Source organism: Streptopelia decaocto (genome assembly GCF_964273445.1).
Source record: "Streptopelia decaocto genome assembly, chromosome: 1".
Lineage (NCBI taxonomy): Eukaryota > Metazoa > Chordata > Aves > Columbiformes > Columbidae > Streptopelia > Streptopelia decaocto.
Window position 1 is genome coordinate 8,133,429 of NC_138663.1, and position 17,410 is coordinate 8,150,838.

Consider the following 17,410-nt stretch of genomic DNA (forward strand, 5'->3'; position numbering starts at 1 on the left):
CATTGAAACTGGAGCCCTGACTAAGACAAAGGGTCCCTCTGCCATCTGGAGAGCCCAGACCAGGCAAGGACACAGGAAAGTGCTCTTTTGTTACTGTCCTATTAAGCCTCACTCTTCAGATGTGCTGCTGCTCTAGGATGTAGGCAGGGGGGTGGCTAGAGGGGCACAGGACATAGCTGGGTGAGGAACATACCAGTACATGTGGCTCTGGGAAAAATCGCACAATAACAAACCCAAATGACTCTTCTCTCCACTGGCAAAAACATTATTTTTCCCATTAAGAAGGACAATAAAGCGTAAAACCAGATTTCATGGGAGAAGTCAGAATGAAGCAAAAGGATTTTGGCTTTGATGTGCGGTCACCTTCCCCTGTGCTTCCTCCTGCCCTGGGTGGGAAATGCACTCAGACCTGAGAGGAAGGACTGAGGTGGGCAGAGGAGTGTCCCATGTCCTTCCCAGCTGGCTGACTCCATGCTGGTTGGGACACAGGACGGAGGTGTCAGCAGAGCTCGGTGGCTCTCTCAATGCACTGCCTTGTATTTCATTATTACAAAGCAGTGGACAGAGGAGACCCCTTTTCTGCCTCATCCACCCTGGGGTCTGGCTCATTATCCTTCCCCCTGTCATTTAAAACCTCAGAGGATAATTTGAAAAATATGAGGCCATTTGCTAACCAGGAAAAGAAAAATCACATGCATCAGTATAATGGATTTAAACGCAGATGTCATTATGTCCAGTGTCTTGTGCTAAATGTGTATTCTGAACAGCTCAGGCTGCAGTGCTCCTTTCATGTTCCAGCCCTGTTTGCCAACAGTCATGGGCATTCGCTTTTATGTGGGGACACTTAAAGCTGACAATGGTCATGCTAAGTAGTTGGCCTGTTAAGTAATTAGCCAGAAATGAAAATCAGAGGCACTTAAAAGGTTCCATTTACCCCCCTTCTGCATTCATTTTGATTCTGACCCATGTCCCCCGTTCTCCTGTCACACTCAGGCCCCCCTTGCCCAGCGCCAGGGGTGGGTATTTGGGGGACAGGACACAGCAAGAGAGACCTATGTCGACTTTTACCTCATTGCAAGGAAACCACAAAACAGAAGGTGAATGTGATTCCAGGAATACAGGGAATTGCAGCAAATAAAATGAAAAAAAAGAGCAGTGGTTGTCATTAGTCCTGAGCCTGTTCCCTTGCTCGTTCCCTCCAGCTGTACATTCAAACCCACCTGGACACATTCCTGTGTGATCTGCTCTGGTGAACCTGCTTTAGCAGGTGGGTTGGACTGGATGATCTCCAGAGGTCCCTTCCAACCCCAACCAGTCTGTGATTCTGTAATTTGGGGACCATCTTTCATCTGAGGATCTTGAACCATTTAAGGAGTAGAAATCCCTCCAGCAGTGGCACACAAAGGTAGGATTTGGATGTGAAAGCTGGTATGGGGTTTTCTTACTCACTGGATCTACCCTTTTGTCCAATGCTGCAATGATGGGACCCCTGATAACAGACTTCTCTTCTTGCTTCACTGATGACAGCAAATCACACCCACTGGTGTAAGGTATAAAATCACAAATTCCAATGAAAATGGAAACAATGTCTGCATGACTTTGACCCAGTCAGAGCGTCTGTGTGTAGGCATCGACATCGCTATTGCTGCTTGATCCAAATTAGGTACAAATCCTACGCTGACAGCACCCATCATTTCTGCATAGTACCTATCATGCTGTCTAAATGCTTCCCAAAATTAGACAAGACAATGCTGCCAGCATCAACACATTCAAAATGTGCCTTAAATCAACAAATTTTTAGAATGCTGCTTTTTCTTCCCCTCAGGTGGCTGAACGGAAAGGAAAAACAACTTATCTCCTTCTCTAAACACAGCTCACTTATACAAATATATTCCCAGTTAAGCAGCAAACAGAAATGATGTTATGGGACTCAAGAGCCAGACTGCCATTAAGACGTGTGTGTAATGGATGGCTTAGCTCAGAGCTGTGTGCTAAGTAGCAGAGCCCCATTAGTTCCCTTCCTCAAGCAAAGGTCAGTTTTCACACGAGTAAATCTTCCGACCGGACAGAAGTTTCTCATATCTCTAAAGAGACTCTGAGGAGCAAAGCCTCCCCGCAGGCAATTTATTACACCTTCCCCCGGGTGAACGGAGCAGGGGGCCACACTGAGAAGGCTGCAATAAATTGTCTGCAGGGAGCCTTGTCTGCCAGCACAAACAAGGTCGGAGTCGCTGTATTTATACGCTGTGGCTGGGTGGGAGGAGGGGGTTTGCAGGGCTGCTGGCTTTTGAGATCTTTCCTCTTAGCGTATGCACAGCTGATGCAAACCAACCAGCAAAACACAGGCTGTACAAAGAGATGTGGGTTATGGCATGGTTTTGCTGGACTTCATAGACAGAGCAAATCACAAAATCCCCCGAAATCAAGCTTAGTTGGGCTGGGTTGGTTATGTGGGTTTGATATTCTGATTTTTGCTATTGTTTTTACAGTACCCCAGCAGTGCATGGGGCTGTAGAGATATAATATGAGGACATCTCTTTGTCTCTCTTATATGTAACATAAACTGCCTGTGAGCTTGGTGCAGGAAGTTACCAGCTCAGTGCTGATGTGGAGACTGCGTGTGGAAGGAGCTGAGAGAAGAGACAACAAGTCATGAGGATGAGAACAGAGCACCCCAAAGTGCCAAAACATCTCAAGGAAGTTCCCTGAACAATCCTGGGAGGATCAAGCTCCATGGCAAAGTGGGGTTCAGCGCCACCCTCCTTGCAGCTCCCCCTGCAGAGGGGTTTGCAAGGGAAGAGCAGAGCAGCAGAGCAATTTGTGTATATATGTTTTCTCCCCAGCATCTTCTCCTGGGTGCTAGCAGGCGAGGTGAAGCATGTCCATGGGTGGGAGAAAACTCTGCCACTTCTTTCCCTCTCCCCTGGCTGCAAAAATGATGTATTTGATAATCTCCTCAGACCTCTCCCCCGTTCTTGTAAACCCCCGTCTCGCACCATGGGACAGAGAGAGTGTTGCTCCTTCTCTCCTCGGAGGGGAGAGACGGGAGCTGGCGATTCCTCATTCCTTGCGTGGAGCAGTGTGATGAAGTGCCACATACACCTCTCTGGTGGGGAAAACTGTGGATGGAGGAATATCCCATTACGAGTGAGACAAATAAATTGCTCTGGTTAATTTAGTGTGGTTCTGTTCCGCTCTTCCTGCCGCAGAGAGCTGCTGTCATCACCAGCTCCTAATCTAATTTCTTGGAGAGATGCAAAGCTGAGTGGAAATGAATGGCTCACACAGCCATGGTGTGCTGGGATCGCCACGTGAGCGAGTCGGGCAAGTTGGGAGCAGGATGGCATGAATCTGCACCCTGTGCATGTCTTCTGGCCAATATGGGAGGCAGCAGCAGGTTGTAAGATCCATCCAGCCCTATGAACAACCCCTATTACCAACCACTGTCTCTCTTTCTTCCAGGGTTAGCTGTTTCCAAACCGTCTCCCACTTCTCTTATTGTTAACATTAATCCTTTTCTAATGGAACACATGTTTAAAGACTGGATATAAAGGACAGCTGAAAACCTAAAATAGCATAAGGCCTCATTAGCAGCTGAAATCTGGTCCGATTCCGCTCAGGCAGTCAAGCAAAACCTTGTAGATGAGGAATGACTCCTCAACCCCGGCTGTGCCGACCCCATTTGAAATAATAATCTGAATCTATGGGCTGCCCTTGATGCACACAAGGGGATTCATCAGGTGAAAAGAAGTAGCTGCAATGTAGATGCCTACCTCTGAGGAGGGGTTTCAGGTCAGAGGAGAGGCATAAGTATATTAAACTGCAACTTATTGAATTCCAAAGCAGTCATCTAAAATAAGTCGGATGAATTGATCCTGAAAAATGCCTATTTCTTTCCAGTGGTTACACAGGGAGGCTGCACTAATTAGCCCTGACATTGAACCATCTGCCAGGTAAACATCTCAGGTTTGGTGTGGTGAGTCCCACCTCAGACATCTGCCCCACCAGCCTCAGACGTGGGCCACCGCTGGTGCACATACAGCTACATTCCTTCAGGGTGAAGAAAGCGATGGCACGTGTAAGCTTTGCACTCTGCATTTCAGTGCTGGTCTCTGATTTAAGGCCACTTTGTTCTATAGTTACTGTGGTAACCTCTCAAAACATCTGACCTCAATATTGAGAGTCCTGAACCCCCACGGCTCCTGTGTTGACTTCAGCCTAGCCAGTGCGTATGAACACATGCCAGACGTAGCTGGACACAGGCATTCCTTTGTGGGAATATTGCTGGGCCATAATACAAACTCTGCCCCACAGCGTATTTGAGTATTGAGGATTTGTGGTTTTTTTTTTTTTCTGAAAGAAAATAATTTCCACATGAGAAATGTTCTGATTTAGCGTGACGACTTCTGCAGTGAGTTGACACTCTTTAGCTGGTGGAGCTACCCTGAGAACGCACATATTCATTCGTGGGAAAAGATCCACCAGTGAGGTGAATGTTATTTGCTGAGTTTGTTCATATAAATTAACAGCGTGGCAAACAACTGGAAGGTAAAGAGATCAGACTCATGCTGGTGGTTCCCTAGCTAAGCATTGCTAATCCCACAAGGCCGTTGTTTGGGAGTGAGAATTCGCTGGAAAGACTGGCCAGCTTTACTTTCCATGAATGAACAGCATATCTATGCTCTGGTCTGTTCTCATCTCAAAGATTTACACAAAGGGAGTCGCTTTACCTTCCTTCCTCTGCCTGGGTGAGTCAAAGCGAAAACCTTCCTTCCCTGCCAAAACTATAACAACCTTTACTGGAAGCCCTGCCAGCTCTGTTTTCCTCTGACCTCCTTGCTGCTCCTGGGTTCTCCACACTTTGTTCACGTTCCTGCCCTTTGCCATACAGCTCATGTTGTGAGGTACAGCTTCACCGTTCTAGTCTAAAAACACTTCTGCAAAATCAGCTAATTAATTCCTCCTTCCTTCATCCCCATCCTTCACTTCACCTAGACTTTAGCTGGCTTGGTTTGTCTGGCTCCTCAGTTTGTTGGCCTCCCCACTTTAAGATGGACAAGGAATTACTGGAGGCAGTCCAGCAGAGAGCTACAAAGATGATGAGGGGTCTGGAGCATCTTTATTATGGGAAGAGACTGGGGCTGTTCAGCTGGAGAAGAGAAGCTGGGAGGGGATCTCATCAGTGTTTATAAATATCTGAAGGGTGCGTGTCAAGAGGATGGACCAGACTCTTTTCAGTGGTGCTCAACAATAGGATGAGGGGCAACAGGCAAATGCTGAAGCACAGGAGGTTCCATCTGAACATGAGAAGAAACTTCTTTACTTTGAGGTGTCAGAGCCCCAGAACAGGCTGCCCAGAGAGGTTGTGGAGTCTCCTTCTCTGGAGACATTCAAACCCACCTGGACACATTCCTGTGTGATCTGCTCTGGTGAACCTGCCTTAGCAGGTGGGTTGGACTGGATGATCTCCAGAGGTCCTTCCAACCCCAACCATCCTGTGATTCTGTGATCTGCATTGTAAACCCTCTGAGGCAGGGAATAAGTTTCACCAACAACCATGGCACTCCCTCTTGCTTTCACGTATGGCTTTGAAGCTATTTAAATGGATATTAGCAGAGTCTCATAAAAATAACATTGCACAAGGATAGTCATGGGGTGGCTCACAGCTGCCTGAGCAGTTCTGACTGCTTCCTAGGTTCCTAGTGATGAGCTTCCAGAGAAGCTCTAGATGACAACCTGAAGACAGAGAGGCTTCAGTTTGCTGTGCAAGTGTACAAGAGCAGAAGCAATTTCTTCTGAACTAATGCCTAAGAACATCCTTCTTTGACACAGTGCTGTGAAATTTTTCATCTTTGGTTATGGAAGAGAGTAAAGAGACTGGACATCAAAGTTCAACAATGTCAAACGTCAAGGAAATGTGTGTTAAAAGACAAAGCTACAACAGTGCTGCAGAGATTTAAACAAGGGAGAACTTCACACTGCAGAACTTGTGAAAGCTTCTATTTTCAGCACGGTTCTTCCAAGAAGCCTTTGCTTAAAAAGGCATGCTTCCCTTTAAATGTACTTTCAAAGCAGTCTACAAATTATGGCATCTTTGGTGGGCATGCTGCCCATCAGCATTGCTGCAGGCATGTTAAAGGTAAAAACAATTTGATGGTCACATAAAAGGTGAAAATGGTTCCTCTGTATCTTCTCCTCTTCACAAACCATTTAGTGTTCTTGCCTGAAGCTTCATGTCTCCAGTTGTTACCCAGCGTGGTTGAACTGCACATTTACTTTGACTAGAGGGAAAAACCCACATGATGGCTAAATCCTGATACAGTAAATAGATTTATCTGTAACAAACATCTGGCACATCCAGTTACTTGTATTACTATCCCCCCAATTAGGACCCCCAGCACCAACCTAAGCTTTTTCAGCTTGCAATAATGCAAGAAACATATCTGCAAACACAGGCAAACCTTTACCAATGATACAGTCCGTGCCATGGGCACCTGTTCCCTTAAAAATTAGTACATTTGTAACTATCTATGGTACAGCATTAGTTATCTTTACTTTCCACCTCCTGATATCAGGGGACAGGAAGCATTCTGCTTAAAGATATGGATATGGATGGCTCTGCAAGCTGTTGTGCACCTTGAGATTATTGGAATACAATCCTGTCTATGGATGCGTCTCTTCACAACCTTTTCTTCAGCCCTTGCTTTAGTTCCCAAACCAGAACTGAAACCGCTGGGTAACAGATACCTGGGGCCTTCCCAACTTCAGCCAGCTGGCTGGCATTCATCTCTTCTCCAATTGCCTTCTGCTCAGATTAGATTTGGGGATGGACATGGGAACTCTGTGTGCTGGGAAACTTCTTGCCAGAGTCTAACATCCACAGGGGAAATACACAGTAGAAAAGCCCCGGTAAGTTAATGCTGTTTCCTAACTCTCGAGACATCTGGTCTTCCAGTCCAATTCAAATTGTAACTCGCTGTGACAACCCACTCATTACTACCACAAACAAGAATATAAGCCCATAGTCAGTCTTGTTTTCAGACACTTTTCGGATGCTGAATGCTGACTTTTCTGCTATGGATTTCTCCTACGGGTTGCAATTCCAGAACAGGAGAGGTTACTCATTTACTAACTGTCGTATGGATCCATAGTCCTAAGATGTCTCTTGGCTAAGATCCTGCTAGAATGCCTTGTCTCCACTGTGCTGCCAACTCTCATAAAACAATACAGATGGCAATATTTATGCTCATTGAGTAGTCTTTGAAATGAACATGAGAATGGCTCAGTAGCACCGGCTTTCACACATTTAGCAGTTCTGCTCCTAAAATCTGCACTTAGTTCTTGCTGAGTCAGAGCTTTCCCTGCTTTATGTGGGATCCCTGTCCTAGTGCAGACTTCTCAATTTGGCCCCTAGGCAAGATGCTTGATAACAGAGCTGCCATCTTCTTAATGTGTTCTTAATTTTTGTTGGTTTGTTTGGTTTTAATTTGCCTAGAAGTCTATTAGTTTTGCAGAAGAGCACCAACAGTTTTGTGTAGTTCTAAGCACAAGTGGGTCTGGATCATATACACTGGAAATGTTTAGATCTACCCTTATGGTTTGGAGCACCCAAAATGTAGACTCAGCTCTTCTCTTGAGAGACAGCAGGACAGTTCTGGAGTCATGGGGGTTTGCACAGCCTTGGTTTGTCCTAAGATAAATCCACCACTAAATAAGGGGACGTAACAGAACAAAGAGTCTCTTCCCTTGAGAAGTCTCCCTTGTAATTGAAGTTAAATGAACAACTATCACTATGCAGGGGAAAAAAGCTTCACTCAGGGGAAGAAACTCAAAAGTAGGTCTACATTTTTTGTGGGTACTATGAAATGAATGAGAGTGATGTCAGATGTAATATAACACTGGAGTGGAAAGGCTAACAGAAAAAGACAGAGTAACACTGCACTGGCTAGTTCTAGACATCAGCTATCCATTAAAAGTAAGTCAAACCCCTCAACTTAATTTTGTACATATGCCATCCCAGTCTCCAGCTTCTCTCTGGGTGTTTTAAAGCTGCAAGAGCAAATATGTCTTCTCAGAAATTATCTCCCTCGGAGGCAAAGACACTGTGCACACAGGAGCACCAGCAGCTTCTATTGGCTTCTGAATACTAACAGTTCCTTGCAAAATTCCCACATGAAGGGAAACGCTCCCGAACTACGATAATCTCCATTAAAACCTTCCAGTCTATGAATATATTTTATGCCCATGCAGAAGCCAACCGGTTGACATAAAATGCCACCATTTGCTGTTGGTGGGTAATTCATTATACCATGACGTGGTTCAGTCCAGAAGGCAAATACAACAGGGCTATACCAGGATTAATTTGGTCCCTGACACAACACACACCCTGGGCATAACCCAGAGGAAATGGTGACTCGCTGGCGAGTGTTTTCTCTCCAGGTGACTGGCTCAGGTTGAGTATCCTGACAGAAAGACATATTTGTTCTGCAGTCCTACCCAGCTTGGACTTCCAGGAGTTCAAACCACACAAATAAAAATGTAAAGACATAACGTTTGATCTTGCCCTCATACAAGTTTCTCTCTGGGCAGCGATGGGTGTTAGTGTGGCTACTACTCATTTACACTTGTGTAAGAGGAGTTTCAAAGCTGAAGATCTCAAAAAAAACCCTCTATAAAAGTGTTTGTTTGTTCACAGGCATTTCTACAGCGTGAGAACCTGACAGCCTTGTTTCTTGGCCTCTGGGAAACGGGTCATTCACAGCTGTATCCCATGGGAAGGGCTTCCCATCACTTACCTGACACAGAAGTACAAAACAACCGGTCCTGACTTTTTGGGAAAGTCATGTTCCAGCACCCGGCGGTCCAGCTGAAGCCAGTTCAAGTGTCCCCTGCAAAGAGAAGAGACAGTTTCGAGCCCAGCACCAAAGAGGTTTCTCACTACGCGTTGCAATGAGGTCTGAGGTGTTACAAAGGTGCAGCAAAGCCGTGCTGTTTGCCCTTGGCTATTGCATGATGCTTGAAAAAAAACCACACAGTAAATGTTTGAGGAGTGGAGGCGACATCATCCTGGCAACGTTTCAGTCTGGGAATTGAACAGCTAAAGTTCAGTCTGTCAGGGTGAAAGCTGGCAGGACAGCCCAAAATGTTACGAGCTTCACCTTTTTATTACAACCCCCTGGAGCAATAGTATCATTAAAAGTTCTGTCAAGATTTTCATTAGAAATCCTTATTGCTAAGAGTTTCCACAATGCCTGCAATATTTCACTCAAGGCTAAACCTGACTACACAGCCTCAGACAGTTTATTTACCACCCACATGCCTGCAATAGCCTCTCTACGTTTTCCCAGCCATGGTTTTTCCTCCTTCAGAGAGCTCCTGAAATACAGCTGTTCCATGAAGCGTTCCAGCTCCAATTACCACACGCTGCCTTTTCTTTTGCCTGGATGGTACCTGTCGCTACTATTTTCTCCTATAATTTATCCATTCATGCCTTGCTGCTGGAAGCTTTCCTGAGCAAGAGCTCTGGTCTTTGTCACGTTCCCCACATTGTGGAGTGCTGTGTGCATGTGAGAGCTATTTCATAATTACCATTATTTGTGTTACAGGGGCATCTCACTCCCCAGCTGAGAAAAAGGCCCCATTAAATTAGGCGCTGTGGAAATATATATGGTAAAATTCAGGCCCCACTGAAGTTGGCAGGAGTTTTGCCATTGCCTTCAGTGATGCTTGGGCTATGTCCTGTGAGTGTTTTGCTATTGATTTCAGTCAGAGCAGATTTCACGCAGAGGGAGAGGCGGCCCTTGCCTTCAGCGCTCTGCTGTCTAGACAAGCAAGGGGAGAGAGAATTGAAGTGATTTTGGGGAGAATCTTGCAGCAAATAAAGCAGGAAATGGAACTCAGATGCCCTGAGCACTATTCCAGTGCTTATTTGCCATCTCTACAATAATTCTTCATTCCACCAAAAATGAAAAGAGGAAAAAAAAGGAAAAAAGGGAAAAAAAAAAGGCTTGGTTTATAAAAAAGTGTTAAATTAACTTCTAGGGTTGCCACAAGCCTTAGCAGTGTACCCTGTCAGCAAACACACTCAGATTTCACAGGGGTCTGCTGTTACTTCTTAGCAGCACGTGTGCTTTGGGCAACTGAGAAGCCCCTTTGGAAAGCAAGCAACAACATCTATTTAGCTCTTTAACCAGATTTGTAGCTCCCCACTCCATCTTTTCCAGAAAAATAAATAAAGGGTAAGGTAGCAGTTTCAGGAGGCTTTGAGTCACCTGGGTTCAGTTTGAATTTCCATACAGCTGCCCTGGTTTATGTAGATACAGAAGAAGATGGGCAGCTCAGGGAACTTCAGGCCCAGCGAGCTCTGGGCTGTCCTGGAGACCAGCTGGGACATCACACATAGAATCATAGAATCATTTTGTTTGGAAGGGACGCTTAAGATCATTGAGTCCAACCATAACCTAAATCTAGCACTAAACCATGTCCTTAAGAGCCTCATCTATATGTCTTTTAAACTGACTAAGGGATTCAAAATTACTTTTGAGCTCCACTAATTGTTCCAGTGGGTTCAGGATCAGACGTTTATAAATCTCATCTCACATTTTGCCATATAGACGTCAGGTGTTCAGTTTAAGCAGCCTTTGCATATCTTTTGCAAGAATACAAAGTCTCTCATCTACCTACAAGTGAGACGTGGAATTGGGGACTTTTAAAACTCATCCTAGACATCTTTTGATATACAAGAAAGATCAAAACCTTTTTTATCCCCTGCTCTAAACATCTGTGTGTTTCTCTCCAAGATATTTTAAGTCTTAGCCAGGTTTATTTTTTTTTTTTTCTTTAGATAAAGTTCTTAAATAAGTTTTTTCTCCAGGTAAAGGGCAGCCTGACCTGTGTTTTAAGGGCACAGATTTACTAGCAGTGTGGCTACAAGAAAGAGGTGACATAATGCAGATTTTCAAGCCCAACTAGTCATTTCATGTGTCTCCATCACTGTACATGTGCTGAGAGCCAATCTACCCAGCCTGGATCAGTGCTGGATACTGGGCAGGACTGGGGTGAGGCTGGCCATGTTAGCAGGGCTGGGTATGGGGACTAACTGGTCTTTCTCTCAGCCAGCTGCATGTGCAGCAGGATCAGGTCTCCCTCCGTCATTTCTGCTGCTGGGATGCAGTTGCCCAGCACTAGTGTGGGATCCCTGCATCATGCCCGGCTGCTCAGCACCGATGTGTGCTTTAACTAGGCTCGGTTTTTAGAAGACAGGTGCTCCAGGGTGTCAGACAAGAAGCCTTGTTGGAAGATTCTCAGCCTGGACACCCAAAAATTAGAAGTGGCCACATTTCCCACTGCATCCCCCTTCTTGAAATCTGTCCTTTTTCCTATTTATTTTTGTTCTGAAGGTTTCTTTCAAAAGGATTCAGGCTGAAATTAACTGTGAAGGCCATGGTACACATGAGTATTGAAACTAGACACGCTCGCCTGTTCCTGGTTGAAGTACAAGTTGAGCATTTATCCATGTAGACCAAGGTAGAAACACTGCCAGAGCAAGAAAAAGCCACAGTAAACTAGACATCCTATCCTGAACCTGTCCAGCTGCATTTGTGTCACCAAAGTAGCAGCCACCAGCAGCTGATGGCATTACACACCGGTTCCCTCCGAGACCGACTTGTTGACAATGGGCTTACTGTCTACTTCTATGTTTATTCAACAGAAATGTCTGGGTTTGCCTAAAGTGTACAATGAAGGGTTGAGGAGCCGTGGTGCACAGAACAATAATTCACTTCAAGGTATTTCTTATTTTGAAAAGACTCGATCTTTTCATTCGCACTGCATTTTAACTTGAGAAACTGGTTGATATAATCGGTGCAAAGAAAAAATATGCATATATGCATGCATACCAAATGACACATTTATATCGTACATGTACGCGGGTGTGAGTACTGAATAACACATTTAATTGCCACTGAATTTTTGGGTTGAAGAGTTTCATTACTCTCATCTACATGGAGCTTAAATCCAAAGCTCCTTGAGAGGAGGAAGGTCACTTAAATCACTGCCAGGAGTTAACTGCTCACTGTACTCAATTACCACTTACAATCTTTCATCGCTGAGGGCTTCTGCCCTGCAGATTGTCACCTAACTCCTTGTTTTCAAGCGTCTATGTGTGGCATGTTTAGAACAGCAGCAGTGAAGAGTCACCGGCATCCGCCTGCGAATGTGGTTTATCAGGGAGCCAAACTCCAGTGCCGTTACACCGCAAACCGCTTGGCTCTGGAAGCTGTCTTGCTGTCTTCAGAACTATTCATGGAGCACAATCCCATGTAAGACAGGGAAAAATATGGGCATATAACCCCAGGCATGTCGTAATCCTGACAGTTTACATGGACTGATTTAGGCAGCTTGCACTGGGATCCCATTCATACATGCCTATGTCTAGCTGGATTTCCTTCATGGTTCAATTTAAAGACACAAAGTACCTTTTGTTTCATTATTGCCATTGATTCGTTCGAGTGTTTATATCAGTGTATTAACAAATGATTGTGCAAACAGTTTTTGAGTGACCTATAGGGAGATTAAATATTGGAAGCCAGATAATTTTTCTCTGTTAGTTGTACTCGGGTTGGCAGTTAAACTGGTCTGCCAATAACAAATACGTAATCGCTTTTAGAAAAACAAACTGGGTCCATTTAGGTTACAGACTGAGTATGGATTTTGGTGCCCAGGGTTCATTTTGTTGATTGCAGGCAGCAGTTTTGTTTTCTTTTAATAGGGCTTTCAGTAAAGAATGGTACGTCAATGGATACTTTGCCTCCAGGTGGTTCTGTTTATACAGTTTTACTGGTTAGTGTCCAGTTTTCTAAAAAGTAGATCCACATTGATTTGTGTTATAAAGCTATTTGGAACAATAAACCAACTCACGTCCCTTTAGTGTCAAACTCATGTTGAATTTAATGGACATTGAGAGAGATCAGTTCACATAATAGAAACCATATAAACTATTTTACATTTCTGTCAATCACAACAGAAACAAAAAACCCCTTTAAGCTCACAGATTTTCTCACTTAAGGTCTTAGTCCTTCAGCAGAAATACTTTTGAAGGGGTTGCAAAGCTCAAGGAGCTATGTGAGTTTAACTTTACAGATTTTGCAAAACCCTGGACTTGGCGACAAAGGAATTGGAGGGTTGCAGCTTCCATTGGACTGGCCATTCAACCAGAACGTGGGGCACCTGGTCCCTCATTTTGGCTCTGCCACATGGCTGCAGGGTGGGAACAGGTTTCCCCCCCAATTCCCAGAGATAAGACACTGTTCCAGGGAAAAGTGGTACCCTACTCTTCCCTTGCCATCCCCTTGGCCATGGGATCCTGGGCTATGCAAGGGCACCCTCTGTCATCACCTTACCACGTTAGTGCGGTCTCTAGAACAAGTGTAACACAAATAACTCAATCCCTTGCAGTTTTTATTCTCTATATTAGCTGAAGAAGCTGTTCTGCAAGTTCCGCTCTGCCAAGGGAGCAAAAGGGTTTCGGCCAACTTTTGGCTGGGGAGCTGTGGGATGCAGAAGTTGGTAGTTCTCCATGGAGCAGGTGGCTCATGTCTAAGGACAAGTAAAGGACGTGGAAAACCTGCTCATGGCCCAGATGGGTCTTCTGCAGCGAACAGAAGGGTAATCCTGACCGCTTGCTCCCAGTCAACTCTGAAAGGGCTGATGCCAAGGGGAAGGGTGGTTAGTGGAGATTCATATATAGCTGAACCAAGAAAAGCAAGACCTTTCTCCATTCCTTTTCAGTGTTAATCAACCAGCATATTGCTCTTCTGGCTTCACGGGAAGCTTGGCCCCACATGCCGTACATGACACCCTTTTGACCTCTGCTCTCCCACAGTTAATGGCTCACGCCATAAAGCGTTTCTATGATCATTAAAATAGGAGGCGTTATTCTCTCTTCCATAATAGTCTGACAATCTAATTTTAGTCATGCTGAATGCAGTAATGACCCTATATTATCACAAGAAACTATTAAGTCACCAACGCAAAGGTTGTTCCTATTGATTTTCTTCTCAGGTTGTCATGATAGAGCACAACTAATGAATGGAAATCCCCAGTTCAAATCATTTCTAAATAAATTACTCTCATAGAGCCTTTACTCTTAAATAGAAGAATTGATTTAATACTTTAGCGGCTTTTCTTCTTTCTAAACTTGCAATTTAGCCAACCCCAGACTACATTTATGAACATTTATGAACCAAGCTTGTTCTGTTCTAGCTGGTTATGAGTTCCTTTCAAGTAAGGCAAATGGAAACCCAGTGAAGAGAAGGAAATCCCTGAGGGCTCGTGTCATAGAATTAAAGGTTTTCTTTTTGTGTGCCTGGTCTATATTAGCTGTAGGGCTGTGTTAGGTGCTCTGCAAACACACATTAAGAGACTGTTTTTCCTATTTTTTGAAGAAAGGATTTTTTTTAAAATACTGCCATTTCACATTGCAGGTTAAGATCTGTGTTAGAGAGAGCCCAGTTTATTTTACGAAGGTAACATGGGACATCTTTTTTCAAGACCCAGTCCAGCTCCCCAGATATGTATTTCTTGTCTGTGTTAGTCAACTAAAACAATAATTGTTTGTGCCAACTTTTTTCAGAGCTTCTTACAACTGAGGAGGAATCACAGAACAGTTTGAGTTGGAAGGGGCCTTCAAAGCTCATCCAGTCCAACACCCGTACAAGAGCAGGGACATCTTCAGGGACATTAGGTTGCTCAGAACCTCATATATTTTATATATATATATATATGTGTGTGTATATATATATATATATATTTATGTACATTTTTTTGGTCTAGATTATTTTCACATCATTTAAGAAGCCTCAGTGTAAGGGCCAGGCTCACTATGGGACAGCAAAAGGGCTGCAGACCAAACTTCATATCGGCTTGGACTCGCATGCTGCTGGGTTGACTAGATTTAATGAAAATTTCCCAAATCTTCCAACTGGGTTGGCTAAGCTCCTGCTAAAATGCACCCTGCTCCATCTCGACTACACGTCAAGGAGGTGACCGAGTGAGTGGAAGCATCACCTCACCCTTTGAAATCTCGTCTAGACAGTGCGAATCTGTCTGCATTCACTGTGCATCTTTGAGCGCTGCCTGGAAGGCCTCCATCAGCCTCTCGCACTTCCTCCCATCACTAACCCAGATCTTCGAGCACTTCACTCTGTGTTAAACCTGGAAGCCCCAGGGGAGACTGGGCTCTCTCTAATTGCTGACACCTCCTCATTAGCTTCCTGAGCGCTCCCAGGGGAGCCCTGTGCCTGCTCAGCTGGGCCGAGAGCTGGGACTTGCTCAGCTGCTCTCTGTTTGTAGTCTGACATGTGTTTCTTGTTTTTAACCTGTGCTCTTAGGACTGTTGAGGGAACATTTTCATCTCCTAGTCTGCTTTGGCTTCTCTGCATGGCTCTCCTGCACCCCTCAGGCAGCACCCACTGAGTAACTTGCTCTTCCCAGTAAGAAATAACACCCTGGTGAAGAGTAATTTCCTCCCCCTGCTTTATAAGTTGCCAGTTCCAGGACCAGTCTCATTAATTTGGGTGGGGTTGGAGATCTCCTACAGGGCTGAGCTGCTTGTGTCAGTGAGATGTGGTGGATTTTGGGCTCTCCTCTGATTCAGGACTTGCTTTGGCATGCACCTGATGCTAAGCAACCCTCCATCCTGGGACCTGTGTCCTGAGATGGCTTTGGGCTGCCCAAGGCAGGTGCTTGCCAAGGGAACTGGCTCTAGAGGGGAGATTACTGCTGAGTTGAGTGTGGATATGTTTGTGCAATTATCCATCCACCTCTGATTACCCCATCCTGAATCATTATTCCAGCAGATAATTTACATTTCCCAGCAGGAGAGTGGAGCTGGCTCATGACAGCAGTACCGCTGACTCAGCTGTTCTGGGAACACAGCATTGGCTTGAAAAATCTTGCTTTTTGTCAGAATATAGGTGTGAGATGCCTCTCCCTGATTAATATACAGAAAAACCTATTGTAAAGCAAGGTGGAGTATGGTGGGCACACATACGAGATATAGTCCATGTGTCAAGAACAGTCTAACCACGGAGAGAAACCAGACAGCTGGAAAATAGTAGCAGAGACTGTGCAGTAGCATTGAGAGGTCCCAGTCTAAGACTAATTGTAGCATTTGGCAGACCTTTAATGTTTCTCCAGCTCTGATTTTATACTTGCCTTTTAAACAGAGGGTAGAAATGGGCTGTCTTGGGACAAAACCTTAAATTATGTGGTAATATCAGGACTTTGGGAGCCAGAGTTCAAGGTGAACAACCAACAGTGCCTGAGATGACTGCAGTGTCAGGGTCCCATCCTTTGGTTTAGCGTAAGACTGTTGTGTGATTCCTGGTGAGTTCAAATCCTTTCCACAATGAACATTTTATATTTTAAAAAATTTTCGTTCACGTGAAATTTGGCAATCCCTTCCTTTCCTACACTTTCTTCTTTCAATTTTTCAAGAAACTCTAATATGCGATATAAAACATCAGAAATAATAATTTTGTGAGTTGTTTTTATTCTTGAAATAATTTAGAATTACTTTTAAGCCTGCTTGAGTGAATAAACTGATTAAAACTTTAATTGAACAGTTCTGCCAATCTGGTAATAATTTTGAACTAGCGACTGGATCTTAAGTCCATGAGAGCTTACATTAACCTTTTACCAATGCCAAATCACACAAACTCTTTGAGCATGGGATTAGGAAGGGATTGTTACTGCCTCTGTACACCTCTGGCCATGCTTAACTTGCCGTGAGAGGCCTCCAACCCTTGGTAGGAGAGACAGCACAGGACAGACTCTGATGTGAGGTCCATGCCTCCCTAGACCTTGGTCTAGGACTTTGGGGTTCTCAGGTCTTCTCCACTGGCCATTTTGCTCATGACAAAACTCCAACGAGATTTCCTGTGATCTAAGAGTTGCCTCTTAGGTCTTTAATTCCTCGCACTTACGTTTCATCTGTGAACGCAATTCCAAAGTACTCCTTCTCCTTCAGGTTGAAATGAGATGCCACCAAATCAAGCAACTCCTTGGCCAAAAGCTTTGGCTGGAAAACAAGAACGAAAGAAAGTGATTAATGAGGAGAACTTGGATGTAACTGCACTGTGCTGCTGGAGGGAAATGCTCTCCTTGAAGGGGCTCCACTGCTGTTGTTTTATGTTCCCTCTGGTGTTGAAGCTAAATCTGCAAGCACCATTAGCTCCTCAAAATGAGCAGTAGTTTCCCACCTAAGTAAATACTAAAAACCTGGCAATTTTGACCTCTTCAGTGCTTAATGTCTCTGCAGGCAGTTGACCTGCTGCCTGCAGTGTTGAGATCTACCCTGACCAGCTCGCTCGTGCCTCTCTGATAACTTTAGTTGTTAAAGCTTTTTATC

The 17,410-nt window shown here is 44.6% G+C and overlaps 1 protein-coding gene across 5 annotated transcripts in view; it reads right to left on the bottom strand.

Moving 5' to 3' along the window:
• The window catches only part of FRMD4A (FERM domain containing 4A), a gene marked incomplete at its 3' end in the record, with an annotated part of 393,830 nt that overhangs the window by 89,674 nt on the left and 286,746 nt on the right, over positions 1-17,410 (bottom strand). For all 5 annotated transcript variants that reach the window (XM_082064558.1, XM_082064557.1, XM_082064561.1 and 2 more), the window contains exons 3-4: positions 16,986-17,080; positions 8,796-8,888 (exon numbers count right to left, since the gene is read on the bottom strand). In XM_082064558.1, the coding sequence (XP_081920684.1) occupies positions 8,796-8,888; positions 16,986-17,080 (188 nt within the window). The remainder of the gene's footprint in view (positions 1-8,795; positions 8,889-16,985; positions 17,081-17,410) is intronic.